Raw genomic sequence first — 14,955 nt, 5'->3', positions numbered from 1 at the left:
AATTTTGTTTTAATATCTCAAAAATATATGTTTTTTAATAAATTTAGTTTTATGCTTTTAGAAAATTTTAAACATTTTTTTTTTTTTAAATTTTAATTATTTTATAAGTAATTTGCTAAAAAATGTTTTGTTTTCTTTTTTTATTATATTTTTTTGAATATAAATATTTATAAGTTTTTCTTGTAAATATGTAAATTGTTGTTGTTTTATTTTTTTTTTTCTTTGGCTTATCTTACATTAATTAATAATTTTCTATATAATTTATATAATATAAAATTAATTGTTTTTGTTGTTATAAATATTAAATACAAAATATGATATTTAAATTTATTTAAAACTTAAAAACTAAAAAAAATATATATATTTTTGTTTAAGAAAAATGTACAAATGATTTGAGGTTTTAAGTACAGTAACGGAAATTGTTTAGACAAAAGTGAGGTTATAAAAAGTGGGATTTGTTTAATAAACCAGTTATGGGCAGAGAGTATAAAAATGAGCTTTCTATTTGGTTTGATTTTCTCTATTCAGGTGAGAAATTACGGACTTGAAAAACCAACGAACAATAGAATATAAACGAAAGCTTTTTAACTTAAAAGAAAGTTTGTAAAAGAAAGGAACAACTATAACAAAGCTAAAAGCTTTGTTTTAGAGAGATTTTAATTAAAACTTTTTGACAGCTTTAAGCTATTGAGTTCAAAGATAAAGGAAAACAAAAAAGGATCGATTTTACTTGATTTGTCTTGTATTCCACCTTGGTTTCTTGTATAAGAAAGATTCAAGAGAAAGTTCAAGTTGAAAGCTTTGTTTTAAGGAGGCTTTAATAAAACTTTTTGGCAACTTTAAGCTTTATTATAAATCTTTGCCTTGAATTTTCCTCTGTTTTTATCTGTAAGAAAGCATGAAGAGAAGCTTTATGCCTAAAGCTTTGTCTCCATTATGTATTTTAACATATTCGTAGCTTTAAGTTTATTATTAATTGAGCTATTATTACAGTCTATTAAGCTTCCGCTAAGCGTCCTCTTTCCCTTAGTTTGTTTTAAACTTTTGATTACTTTTAACAATGTATAAGAAGACTTGAAGCTTAAAGCTTTATTTTGCGAACATTTCCGTTGAACTTTTTTGGTAGCTTTAAGCTTTATCATTACTTAAGTTTTGAACAATAGTTTGATAAGCTTTTGATCTCGCTCGTTCATTTAAACTAAACATATATGCCTTTGAAAGCTTATTATTAATTAAGTTATTATAATAGTTTATAAAGCTTCTGCTAATGGTTTGTTTTAAGCTTTTGAAACTTAAGATCAAACGTTTTTTAACTATAAGAAGATTTAAAGCTTGAAGCTTTACTTTTCGGATATTTCTATAAAACTTTTCGGGCAGCTTTAAGCTTTATCATTACTTAAGTTTTGAACAATAATTTGATAAGCTTTCGTTAAAAACCAGAATATAATAGGAAAAGTGCTCCTGAATTCGTTCTTTCATTTATGCTTTTAAAAGCTTAAAAAGCTTTAAATATTAAAAAATTTTAAAGTCAACCATTATGCTTTAAAATTTAAACTTTTTGCTTTTGAATGCTTTAAAAAGTTCAAAAATTTGAAATATTAAACAGGATCTTTAACTTTTTCACTCTCACTATAAGAAGACTTGAAGTATAAAGCTTTATTTTGCGAACATTTCTGTTAAACTGTTCCGGCAGCTTTAAGCTTTATCCTAATATAAGTTTTGAACAATAATTTGTTAAGCTTTCATTAAAAATCAATTCACTTTTATTTGCAGAATATAACAGGAAAAGTGTTTCTGAACTCGTTCTTTCTTTTATGCTTTAAAAAGCTTAAAAAACTTTAAATATTAAATAAGGTCGTTATCTTCTTCTCGCTTGCATTTTCCCTATTTTTAAGCTCAATCTTTATAATTTAAAAAAAAACTTAAATGATAAACCCAAACGTTGTCTCTCTAAAACTTAACCTCCTTTTGCTTTTGAAAGCTTTAAAAAGCTCAAAAGTTCGAAATATTTAACAGCATCATTAACTTTATTCACTATTTTTCTCTCTCTTTTAAGCCATAGCTTTATGCTTTAGAAATCTCACAAAAAGCTCAATCGTTAAGTTACTCTCTCTTTTACGCCAAACATTAATGCTTTTAAAAGCCTAAAAAAAGCTCAACTGTTCAACAGGACTATTGTCTTCTTTCTTATTCTCATTATCGCTCTCTTTTAAGCTAAAACATTTAGCTTTCGAAAACTTTAAAAGAAGACCAAGTTTCAAGAGAAAAGTTTTCTCTTGAAGCGCGTTATGTTAAACAGGATCGTTATGTTACTCTCTCTTTACGCCAAACATTAATGTTTTTAAAAGCTTATAAAAAGCTCAACTGTTAAACAGGATCATTGTCTTCTTTTTTATTCTCATATCTCATATCGCTCCCTTTTAAGCTAACACGTTAAGTTTTCGAAAGCTTGATGAAAAGTTTTCTTATTCTCTCTGGTAAAAAGCTCAACTTATTGAGGACAATTTGTTAAAGGAGGTAGGAATGCCTCTGCTTTTTTACATAAAATGTGAACAAAATTTTGTTAAATTTATTAAAAATGAATGAAATGAACTTATTTTTTTAAAAAATTAAAAAACCCGCCCGCTTTTTTTTTTTTTGTGGTATTTAAACTTAAACTAATTTATTTAATTATTTAATATAAAATTAATAATAATTATTGCAACGAGATTAAGGACAGTTCCCTCTATAATTTAAACTATAGCATTAAAGAAACAAACAAAAAAGAAGAATAGAAAGAATAAGAATAATATTACAATAAACAAAAAGAAGAAGAAATAATAATAATAAAAATATACAGTCTCATCCTGATACAACATGATCGCTGGAAAACAAACTTACAAACCATGATCGTTGGTATTGAGAAAACTTCGACAGACACGACTCACTTCGGGATTATTGTGATTGATGAGCTGCATGTAGATCTGTTTGTGCAGCTGCAGTTCATTGGTCATTTCCTGCAGTTGTCGCAGAAGAGCATCTTTTTCCTTGAGTAAACTTTTAACACGTTCCTCTACCTCACGCGAGCGTACCTTGGCTTTCTCCCGGGATTTGCGCACAGCTATATTGTTGCGTTCACGACGACGACGATACTCCTCGGTGCCTTTGTCTACATGTTTGAGTGATTGTTTGCGCTGTTGATGCACCTGTTTGTTATGATGCTTAAGCAGATGGGCACCGGCGGCTAGATGAGGCAAATTAACGGCAGAATGATGGGCCAAAACATTGGCCGAGGTAAGAGTATTGAAATTGTTGGAGTTTTGTGAGGAAGAATTATTGGAATTGCCATTGCCGTTGGCATTCTGATAGGGATTATAGAGACCATTGGCAGAGCCGTTGCTTATAAAGGCGGCAGCTGCGGCATTATTGGCGGCATTGGTCTCCTGCAAATGACGCCGGTATTCCGGATCTATGGGTTCTTCTTTAATGGTCGAGGTATCCGAACCCACTGAGGAGTTTTCATCACTGGAATTGTTGCTATAGGAGGCATTCGAGTGCACTGCCTGAGGCATATAGGCCAAAGGATTGCGTCCGTATTGATGTTGTTGTGTGCGCAATGATTGTTGCTGTAGTTGGTGTTGTTGTAAGACTTTGGCAGCTGCCGTTACCATGCCATTAGGTGGTAAAGTAGCTGACAATACACCCGGACTGGTAACCATATCACTGAATATACCCAAAGTTTCCTGATCACGAAAACTATCATCGATTAAATGTTGCAAGTCTAATGAGATCTCTTGGGCGGTCAATTCATCTAAATCGGATTGGGTATACTGTTGCATGATTTGTTTCTGCAATAAGTTGACATTATTAACATTTGCATTCAATACGGAATTGTTATTGTTGTTGTTATTCATGGCAGCGGCCTGATGCATTTGATGCATGGCATGTTGTTTAACCACCAAACCGGCACCTACAGCACCTACCACACCCACACCATTAACCTGTTGTTGTTGCTGTTGCGTATTATTATTGTTATTGTCATTTTGTTGCTGCTGCTGTTGTTGTTGTTGTTGCTGGCCATTCTGTTGCTGTTGTTGTTGTTGCTGCTGCTGTTGCGAGGACATGGCCGTTAGGGTTATCTGACCAATAATGGCCTGTTGAGGAGGCGGCTGCTTTTTCAAATCCAATTGTGTTAGAGTTTGTACGGTATCGTACATTTGTGGTGATTCCATGTTGAGCATTTTTAATTGTGAAAATGAAGGCAAAATTTTGACGGAGTTTTTAATGTTGTTGTAATGTTTGAACTAAGCAGAAGAAAAAATTTAAGATTTTCTTTTTTTTATTTATATTTTTGTAATATTTCCTTGCGAAAATGGTTTCCTTTAAACCATTTTAAATAAAAGAGAAATATTTATAGTCTATATTATATAAAAGGATCATAAAGAGATCATTTGGTATATAATTTTCTTATAATTTTTACTTCTGGATGCTAAATTTTTAAGATTTACTTGTTTGTTATTGTTTTCTCGAGGCAAAAACAAAAATGTAAACAAACTTTTGTTTTGGTTTGTTATGGTGCAGTGAATATCCTGTTGTTGTTGTTGTTTTGAAATTTCCTTTATATTTGGGTAATTTTTTTCTGTGGTAGTTGTTGTTGTTGTATACAAATAGTTTGTTTACTTTTTTTCTAACGTTATTGTTGCTTTTTTGTTTGTTTCAATATCCTTGCTATTGTTTTGTTGGGGATTATTTTTGTTGCTTTAACTTTGTTTAGGTTTTCTTGACAGTTTTTGTTTTGTTTACAAACACTTGTTGCTTGTTTTTGCTTAATCAGCTGTTGGGTTGTGTTATTAAAAGTCTTTCTTTTATAACTTATGTTGATTTTTTTAGGACGATGCTAAATTTTATAGAAAATTGTTAATATTTATAATAAAATTTATTTAAAATTATTAATTTATACAAAAATTAACAATTTTAAATAGATTTTGTTGATCTAAAACTATTATGGATAAAAACACTTTTTGTTTGAACAATTTTTTTATATAAATAGGAGTTTTTTGACAAGTTTTCTTAAAATTTTGAACTTTTTATTGATTTTTATAAAGTTTTTGTTTGCTTGTTGTTTAATTAAGAGTTTTTAAAAAATTTTTCTTTGAAATTTTGAAAAATTTTAAAGGTTTTTAATCATTTTATAAAGTTTTTGTTGGTTTTTTGTTTAATTAAGAGTTCTTAAAGAATTTTTCTTTAAAATTTTGAAAAATTTTAAAGTTTTTGTTTAAACAAAAGGTTTTTAAGAATTTTTCTTAAAAATTTTGAAATTTTTTAAAGTTTTTTAATAATTTTTTAAAGTTTTTTAACATTTTTTGTTTTTAAATAATTTTTCTTTAAGTTTTTGGTTTGAGTTTTCTTTAAATTACAGTATTTGAGAAATTTTTATTAAAATATTGAAAGTTTTGTTTTTTGTTTAAAGAATTTTTCTTTAAGTTTTTGTTTTGAGTTTTGTTTAAATTATAGTTTTTAAGAGTTTTTTATTAAAATATTAAAATCTTTAAAAATTTTTAATAGTTTTATAGAATTTTTATTAAATTTTTTGTTTAAATTGTATTTTTATAAAAACTTTTTAAGAATTTTATTACAAACGTTTTATATAAAACGTTTTATTTTTTTAAATTTGTTGAATTTAAACTTTTATTTTGTTCACTTTTTAATAAAAATGTTGTGGTATTGATATTTTTTAAAAAATTGTTTTCACATTTTTATAAATTTTAGTTTTTTTTTATATTTTGTTATAAAAGTTTTTGGAAATTTTTTTAGTTTATTTCCTTAATTCCCGGTTTGAAATTTTTAGAAAATATTTTCAAATAATTTTCTTTTCACAAATTGTTTTTGTATTAATTTTTAATATTTGTTAGAAATTCTTAAAAAATTTTCGATTATTTGCAAGTTTTTTTGTAAAAATGTTTCAAATTTTGATTGAAATATTTAAATTTTATTTATTTTTTTTAATTTTGTTGTAAAACTTTCACCATTTTTCATAGATTTTATTAAAATTTTCCAGTTTTTAATTTTTTTTTTAAATTTTAATAAAAATTTTTAAAAGTTTTTTAATTTTTTTAAACAAAACTTTATTATTTTTTCAATATTTTAATAAAAAAAATATTTTCTAAACTTTTTTAATAAATAATTTTAATTTTTTATAAATTTTTTTTAAAATAAAAAGTTTCAATTTTTTCACAAAATTTTAAAAAAAATTTAATGTTTTTATAAAAACTTTAAAAAGTTCAAAATTTTATATATTTTTTTAATAAATAACACTTTTCAGTTTTTTCAAATTCACAGTTTTTTTATTTAAAATTATAAATTTTTTTTAAAGTTCACAGTTTTTTTTAAATTTTTAAAAATTTAATTTTTTAAAATTTTATTTAATTTTTTTAAAAAATACACACTTGTTTTTTAAAAAAATCTCCTTATATCCGCTTTAAAAAAAAACTTCCGTTTCCCGTTACTTAATTAAAGCAAAATAAAAGTTTAAATTTAAAAAAACTCGTCAATCTTATTTTTTTTTTTAATAAAATCAAAACTTTTTATTTATTTTCTTTTTTTTTAAATAATAGTCACTATAAAAACAAATTGTATTTTTATTTAATTTTCTTTATATTTTTTATTTATTTTAATTTAATTTTTGTTTTTTGTTTAAACGTCTTAATACGACTGAAGTGTTTCACAAGTGATGCAACAGATTTTATATTATTTTCGTCTTTTTAGTTGCTTTTCGTATAAATTTTCTTCTTCTTTATGATTTTTTTTTTTTTTTTGCTTAAGTCAAATTTTTTACAAGAAGTGCGCGTCCGCATCCGTTTAGCTTTGGCCCATAACTATTAACTACTCTACGTAAGACGCGACCGACGTATGTACTCAAAGCTGGAACGCGAGCGTTGTAAAAATACGAGTAGTAAAAGAAGTAGTAGTACCTTTTCTAAAGTACTTTATTTCTTCTGTATTATTTCTTAGTTGTTGTAAGTTTAAATTACAGCAAATGTTTTCGTTAACCGTAATGTTGTACCGCAATGTTGGACTATCAATGTATGAATGAATTATGCCTTCTTTTTTGTTGGCTGCTCTGGCTAAAGTGTAAAATAAAACTTTGAAGGCGTCCCCAAAAACAAAAAAAAAACACAAGAAAAAGCAAAAAAAAACACAACCGAAATATCAAAAAAAACACACTAAGAAAAAGACCAACAAAACTAAAAACCTAAAAGAAATAAAAATGACGTAGACAACGTTAATGTAATGACGCGAAGATCGTTTTTGTTGTGTTTTCCTCTTCTTGTTAGTACTGTTACTTTTTCATGTGCTTGCTGCACTCTTTGTTTTTTTGCTAAGCTCTCTCAGAGAGCTTTTTGTAATATAACACTAACACCAGTATAGCAAATACTTGTAAAATCAGCTGTTTGCTTGCTACTTTTTTACCGTTATGTTAAGGCAAAACAAAAACAAATGGACAAAAAAAATATCAAAGTAATTTTTTATTGCCCGTATTCTGGGTATAGTTTTTTCTGTATTTTCAAACCAGTTTAGTTAAATGTTTTTTATCTTATTTTCTGGTATTTTCTTTTCCTTTTACCGTAGTTTTAGTTTTGGCGCTTTTTTCTAGTGAATCTCATAAGACTTGCACTCCCCAGAGATTACTAGCAAAAGTACTAGCAAATAATAGTACTTAAACAAACAGTGATAGCTACAGTAGCGGGTTTTATCACGGTATTTGCGTTTTTTTAAACAAACAAACAAAACAACTAACTAACTACTAACTAACTAACTAACTAACTAACTAACTAACTAACTACTAACTAACTAACTAACTAACTAATAACTAACTAACTAACTAACTAACTAACTAACTAACCTAACTAACTAACTAACTAACCTAACTACGAAACTAACTAACTAACTACTAACGAACTAACTAACTAACTAAAACGTAACTAACTAACGAACTACTAACTAACTAACTAACTAACTAACTAACTAACTAAGCTAACTAACGAACTAACTAACTAACTAACTAACTAATAACTAACTAACTAACTAACTAACTAAATAAATAACTAACTAACTAACTAACTAAACTAACTAACTAACTAACTCTAACTAAATAACTAACTAACTAAGCAAATAACTAACTAACTAACTAACTAACTAACTAACTAACTAACTAACTAACTAACTAACTAACTAACTACTAACTAACTAACTAACTAACTAACTAACTAACTAACTAACTAACTAACTACTAACTAACTAACTAACTAACTAACTAACTAACTAACTAACTAACTAACTAACTAACTACTACTAACTAACTAACTAACTAACTAACTAACTAACTACTAACTAACTAACTAACTAACTACTAACTAACTAACTAACTAACTAACTAACTAACTAACTAACTACTAACTAACTAACTAACTAACTAACTAACTAACTAACTAACTAACTAACTAACTAACTAACTAACTAACTAACTAACTAACTAACTAACTAACTAACTAACTAACTAACTAACTAACTAACTACATAACTAACTAACTAACTAACTAACTAACTAACTAACTAACTAATTAGCTAAGAGGTCCTCTTCAGATTTCAAAATTACATCCCCTTTTGGCCCAATAGTATTTTCAACAGACAACCTGACATTTCTAGTACGTCTTAGAATCTTTTGATCTTTTGATTTTGAAGAATTTTATGAATGAAGGGTTTTCGAAAAAAATGGATTCGGGGTTTCCCAATCCTGAAAAATCCATGCAATTCAGGCCAAAAACGACTTTTTAGCCTATTTCAACCTACGACCGTATTGGACTGTGAAAGGTAAGGCCTATATCAATAGGTACCAGGTCAGTCAAAAATAGACGTCTATGAAAGTTTATGCTTTAAAGGAAATGGAAGTCGAAGTAGTTAAACTTGCGCGAGAAAAACCCATACACCCTTCTGGCGTAGCCCCAAAGACAATAAGACTCCTCAGAATGAATAAGTTCGAAGAAAGTATGATGGCACACATTCTGAGTGGATACACAGAGTTTTCCAAGCACAACAATACCGAGTTGGACCAACGGCTACTGCCGGTTGCAGAGCATGCTGAGAGGACATTGAAACGGTGATAAAATGTCTCTGTTATAGCTATGTTTTCGTCGAGATAAGTACTAAATATCTTTGGAGCGAGGGTATTCAAGTTATTACATACCTCAAGAACACTGATTGAAAAATTCTAAGGAACTACTTTTAGGAAACATTGTTTCTGAATATCAGACGTTTATTTTTTTCATATGTAAATCGTTACAAAAGCTTTACTCTGGTGGCGTTATCGTTAACCAGGCCATCAACAGAGAGCGCTAAAGATGTGGCATGTGTTTTCAATAGGACGGTGTTGAGTGCCATTCAACTCATGCCACATTAGACTGAACGAGAACCTGAGACTTTGGAATATGTTGAATATGGGTGGAAGTGTTGCCCTAAACCGAAACTTTTGAAATGGATAGAATTTCCAAAAGTTCCAAAGATTAATTTTTTCAGAAACGATCAAACTTTAGATTCCTCTAAAGCAACGGTTCCCAAATGGGGGTCCGCGGACCCCTAGTGGTCCGTAGTAAAATCCTAGGGGGTCCGCGAAGACGAACGAAAAAAACATGAATAGACAATATTCTTTTATATGTATGTACAAATATCTCCAATTTTTGTGCAATAATCCCAAATTTTTTGGTGACTTTTTGAATTTTATTTTTTCGGTTGTTTATCAGGAAGAAGCTAGGCCCTACAAATTTATTGTATAACTTTTATAAAGTAAAGTATTGCGTGATTTGTAATTTTTATTTCCTGTATATTAGGGATGCCAATCCCGAAATCCCGATCCCGAAAATCCCGGGATTTTTCGGGATTAGAAAATCCCGAATCCCGGGATTTGCAAAATAAATCCCGGGATTTTTTCGGGATTAGGATATCCCGAATCCCGGGATTTTTCAAAATGAATCCCGGGATTTATTACTAAAAAATTTTTTTTAATTCTTTTTTGAGCCATAATTTCATTCAATTCGCTTCAAAATTACGATCTTTGTTTATTTTTGACTTATTCAGCACAGCTATTCTTGTACATTTTGAACCTTTTATTTTTTAAAGTGGTATGATACCAAATATAGTACATACAAATTTATTTTTTCATTTCGTCGTAGACCCAAAAAGTATACACATTCTTTGTCTATAGTAGACATAAATTTGGACCAAAATTAACACAAGAAATCCTAAAAGCACCTCCTCTGAAAACCAATTTGATGCTAATATTAATGTATTGACCAATCAGCTATTTAATGAGATTCATTTTTAAAATAGAATCGATTTGAATCTACAAAAATAATACAAAAATTGTGTAATATTCAATTTCTGCGGCTTTTCATACAAATTATCATATTTTTTAAATTGATTCTCTTAAATGGAAAGTATTTTGTTGTCTGCGTAGTATTTTGAAATAATAAACCATTCCTCGATTGAAATTAATCATACCTTTTCAAATCTATTGATTTCAAATTGTTCGAATTCCATCACATACCGGAATATTTATTTATTTTATTTCGGCACAGTCAAATATAAAATAAATTTTTAAATGATATCTAGAATGTTTTGCTTTACAACCCAGCAAAAAAAGAACTTCCAAAGAAGCGAAAAAGAAGTAGAATTTACTCCATGGAAGTACTGAAAAATAACTGAAGAAGTGATGATTTTAACACAGGCTTGTCATAGGAGGGATGTCCTTTTTATTTGATTCCAAATTTACTACTTCTGAAGTCATTCTCAAGAAGTAATTTTTATGATAATTTTTTGCAAGTTATTCGAAAGTGAAATTGTATTATTATAGAATACAACTAATTTGCCTTAAATAGTTTTAAAACTATAAAGGGTAATAGATACATATAATAAAACAGAAGCCGAAAAGTAAAATGTTTTATCTCCCAAGAATGTAAGAACAAAAAAATATCTTCAGCTTTGAAAAAATATAATTATTTTCCAATCTTCGGAAGTCTTTAAACATCACTTCCTCAGAAGGTTAAAAAATTCACTTAGTGCTACTTTTAAAGTGGTGATAAATGGTATACTTTTGGAAGTACTTCGTTTTAATTTTGCTGGAATGCTTTCTATAAATCTGAGTGATAACAGTAAAGGTAAATTAAATTGTTCTGAATGTAGATAACATGTTTCAAAGAAAAGGTTCATTTATGATCTAACCTGATATTCGAAGGATTGAACGTTATATTTATTATAATCTATTGGTCCTACACCCACCTTAAAGTATACCGATCGAATCAGAATCGCTTTCTGAGTCGTCGTTTGACATTAGCCCCCATTAAAAAATATCTTAAACGTCCAAAAATTTACTTATAACCATTAGTATCGCGATGACATTCAGCATAACTAACCTTTATATAAAATTACATGCCTCTTCCCAAATGTTTGAGGATCGGCCCATATTTGACCCTAGCTCCCATATAAAGCCTCTTTTAGAAATTTAGTTTTTCATCAATAAATTGCTTAAATACATCGGAATTAAGGTAAAATTCAACAAATTTTTTATGAAAAATAAATAATTTATCTTCTGTCGATTAATTTTCACAAGATTAAACAATTTTCTTCACAAACATGAAGATTTCAGATTTTCATGTATAAAATAATTAAATTTATGTAATCCCGAAATCCCGTAAAATCCCGAAATCCCGAAAAATCCCGGGATCCCGAAAAATCCCGGGATCCCGAAATATCCCGGGATCCCGGGATTGCAATTTTCAAAATCCCGAATCCCGGGATTTGTAAAAGCCAGTCCCGTTTGGCATCCCTACTGTATATGTACTGAAATAATGGTTTTTATTTCAGACAAATAATACTCTGCCTTACAATTAAATTAGGGATACTGGTATTCCGGAGTATGAAGTTCAATTCAAAGACAAGCTCATTACAGATTTAAGTTTATCAAATTGTAAGCAAAAGTGTTCTCGTTTGGAGGGACTAAAATTATATATTTTCAAAACAGAGGTGACTCTTTATGCATCTCTTTATAAATATTCCAATCCGAAGTGATACACAGATTTTAACTTGATTTTGTCGACCAATACATATTATTAAATTAACATCAGAAAATCCATAGCGTTTCGCGTAAATATGTAGCCAAAAACCATAAAGTAAAATAATTCGTTGGTATTTTAAAATTCAAATTTAAGTTCCAAATTCACAGTACATTCCGCAACAACATAGAAGAAGTCCAACTTTCTTATATTATTTTCCCGAAAACTTAGCTCACTTACTCAGTTCACCCTTTGCAATCGCAACAAATTTTTGAAACGTGACTCCTTAAGCACATGTGACAATATTTGATAAAGAAACCTTTTCGCTACCTTGAAGAAAAATGAACATGAAAGATCTCACGATCATAAAATGAAACATCATGAAACATATCAACAAAGAAGTCATTCTATCTTCAAAACATGCAATTGAAAACCTATCTAAAATATTATATATTCTCAATGTACGGGAATATTTTATAGATATGACATCTCTACATTTATAAGACCTAGGGATTAATGGACTAGGTCAATTTTCGGATGGACAATTATTTAGAACAATAGAATATCAAAATATGTATGGGGGTCCGCGAAATTAAATAAGTTCTTCAAGGGGTCCGCGAAGTAAAAATCGGTGGGAACCGCTGCTCTAAAGTTTGTAAAAAGATCTAAAATTGGGCTGTTAGAGACTTTTTATGAACTTGATTACAGATTTTATTTAGTTTTCAATATTTTAACTAATTCTTTTTCTGAAATTCCGAAATTTCAAAAATTTTCAGTTGTTATCACTGTTAACAACAACCTGTGGATAAATCTATTTTTATTACATTTCTATACTCCGCTCATTTTATATCTTAGACTAGCTCTCTTTCTCTTCTTAGCTTCCTTCTCTAGTTCTCTATTAAGTTTTTCTCCTTAAGCGAAAGCTATTATTTATTTTATGCTGTAATAATAGTCGTAATATTGTGCATTTGGACTCGTTGTTTAGCTTAACTATTACATGTTGTTGTTGTAATACCTTCTGGTATATTTTATTTAAAATTACTTAGTAGTATTTGTTGTAGTGAGTTAACTAAACTCTCACTTCTTAAAATAAAGCATTCTTCGCTACAACTCTTTTTTTTTTCGACGTCTTCGTCGTTGTCTTCAGCTTTGTTCGTTTTCTTCTTGTTTTGTTTTTGTATACTTTTTTAGTGGGTATTTGTGTCAGAGCCGAATGAAAGCAAAAGTTTTTATAACTTTTTATATGTTTATTTAATGGTTATTGTTGTTGTTGTGTTCGATCACTTTTACTCTCGATTTTCAGGTAAATGCACACATACACACTCGCTCAAACACAAACACTCCAAAGGGAAATGTATCTGTAATTTAGTTTAAGTTTGAAGTAGAGTTTTTATAGTGACTGACTGACTTGACTTACTATTCCGTTTGGTTAGATCGTTTTATTATTGCTTGATTTTAAATAACGATAACGTCATTATTGTGTTTGTGTAAATGCGTGTGTGTGTGTGTGTTTATTTTTAGTGTATATTTTAAATCATTTTTTATAGGTCAGTTTTGATTAGAAATTTTTTAAGAGTTTTTCGTTTTTTTTTTTTTTTTTTTGTTTATATGTCAATGTTGGAACGTTAAATGATCGCAAATCATTTGTTATTGTGATCAGTGGAATTTTGTGATAAAATTAAAGAGTTTTAGTTTCATTTTAAATTTAAATGTTTTTGAAGAGATTTTTATTTCTATTTACCTTATGTAGATTTCCGATTATTATTTGGTTAACAAAAAAAATCTGTCTCTAAATATTCGATCCTACAAGACAACCCAGAAGTTACAAAAATATGTGATTAAGAACCTCATAACGAAAACTGTCAATCCGGACTATAGTCTCGTCTATACACAGAAAAAAATGGAATTCAAAATCAAACAAAAAATTCATAAAGCCAAGTATTTTTTTTACTAAAATAGGACCTATCACGAAATTCGTAAAATCAAGTACTCAAATTCGTAAATTCTTTATTGAAAAAATTTCAGGATTTTTCTTATTAAAATAATATACTATTTACGAAAAACATTAATAAATAATCGCAACATTTCCAAACAATTATTTTACTGAAACAATAACACAAGTTATTAGTATTTGTACTGAAATTCAAGCAAATATGTTATCTGAAACAGTTAAATTATTTATTGTATTTTGGCAATAATAATAAGAAAATTTTTTATTGAATCTATAAAAATTTTGTTAAAAAATATATACTAAATTTTAACAAAAATTTTACAAAAAATATTTAAAACTAAAAGTAGTAAAAAAATTACATATATACTTACAACATTTTTAAGAAAACGTTTCTAATTCTAGAAACTATTATTTTGTACTGTGAAAACTGAAACACTTATACATTAAATGTTATAAACCAAATAAGAATTATATCAATTCATTTTAGTACATTCCAAAACTGGTTTTATTGTTGTATTCCATATGCTGACATAAAAATAAAACTCAAACAAAAACATTTATTGAATCAGTAAAAATATTTACTGAAAGTTAAATTTATTTCAATAAAGTGTTTGTTAGAAAATATTTTCCTTCTGTGTGAACATCAAACAAATTCGTTATAAACCCAAATAAAAATATTTATAAAAATCGAAATTAAATTTAAGCAAACGATTGTTAAGAAAAAAATTGTGCATATTTTTTTCTGTGTACTCTGGCATAAAATATAGCATATAATATGGACTATATACCAGTCTATAGTGTAGTCTGTAGTCTGTACTATAGTCTAGTCTATAATCTGGACTATATTCTAGTCTATAATCTGGACTATATTCTAGTCTATAGTCTGGACTATATTCTAGTCTATAGTCTGGACTATATTCT

General features: G+C 28.0%; 1 protein-coding gene across 3 annotated transcripts; it reads right to left on the bottom strand.

The window, feature by feature from the left end:
• Window positions 1-990: 990 nt before the first annotated feature.
• Window positions 991-7,106, bottom strand: LOC119610875 (CCAAT/enhancer-binding protein). Of its 3 annotated transcripts, none has more exons than XM_037966272.1 (2): window positions 6,426-7,106; window positions 991-4,876 (listed from the first exon to the last, which is right to left on the bottom strand). In XM_037966272.1, the coding sequence occupies exon 2, from the start codon at window positions 4,218-4,220 to the stop codon at window positions 2,877-2,879; it is 1,344 nt and encodes a 447-aa protein (XP_037822200.1). In that variant the 5' UTR covers window positions 4,221-4,876; window positions 6,426-7,106; the 3' UTR covers window positions 991-2,876. The 3 variants fall into 3 exon arrangements, with proteins under 3 accessions (XP_037822200.1, XP_037822202.1, XP_037822201.1); XM_037966274.1 differs by having other exon boundaries at window positions 6,951-7,102; XM_037966273.1 differs by having other exon boundaries at window positions 6,422-6,476.
• Between the last annotated feature and the right edge of the window lie 7,849 nt (window positions 7,107-14,955).

The sequence above is a fragment of the Lucilia sericata genome, unplaced genomic scaffold, assembly GCF_015586225.1.
Source record: "Lucilia sericata isolate MDLA Ls3-8-SP2 unplaced genomic scaffold, ASM1558622v1 Contig001297F_arrow, whole genome shotgun sequence".
Taxonomy (NCBI): Eukaryota; Metazoa; Arthropoda; class Insecta; order Diptera; family Calliphoridae; genus Lucilia; species Lucilia sericata.
This window is presented reverse-complemented; position numbering and strand designations above follow the sequence as displayed.

What these genes read in the sequence shown, in the direction of transcription:
- LOC119610875 (XM_037966272.1), bottom strand. Translation starts at nt 4,220, where the DNA reads ATGCTCAACATGGAATCACCACAAATGTACGATACCGTACAAACTCTA.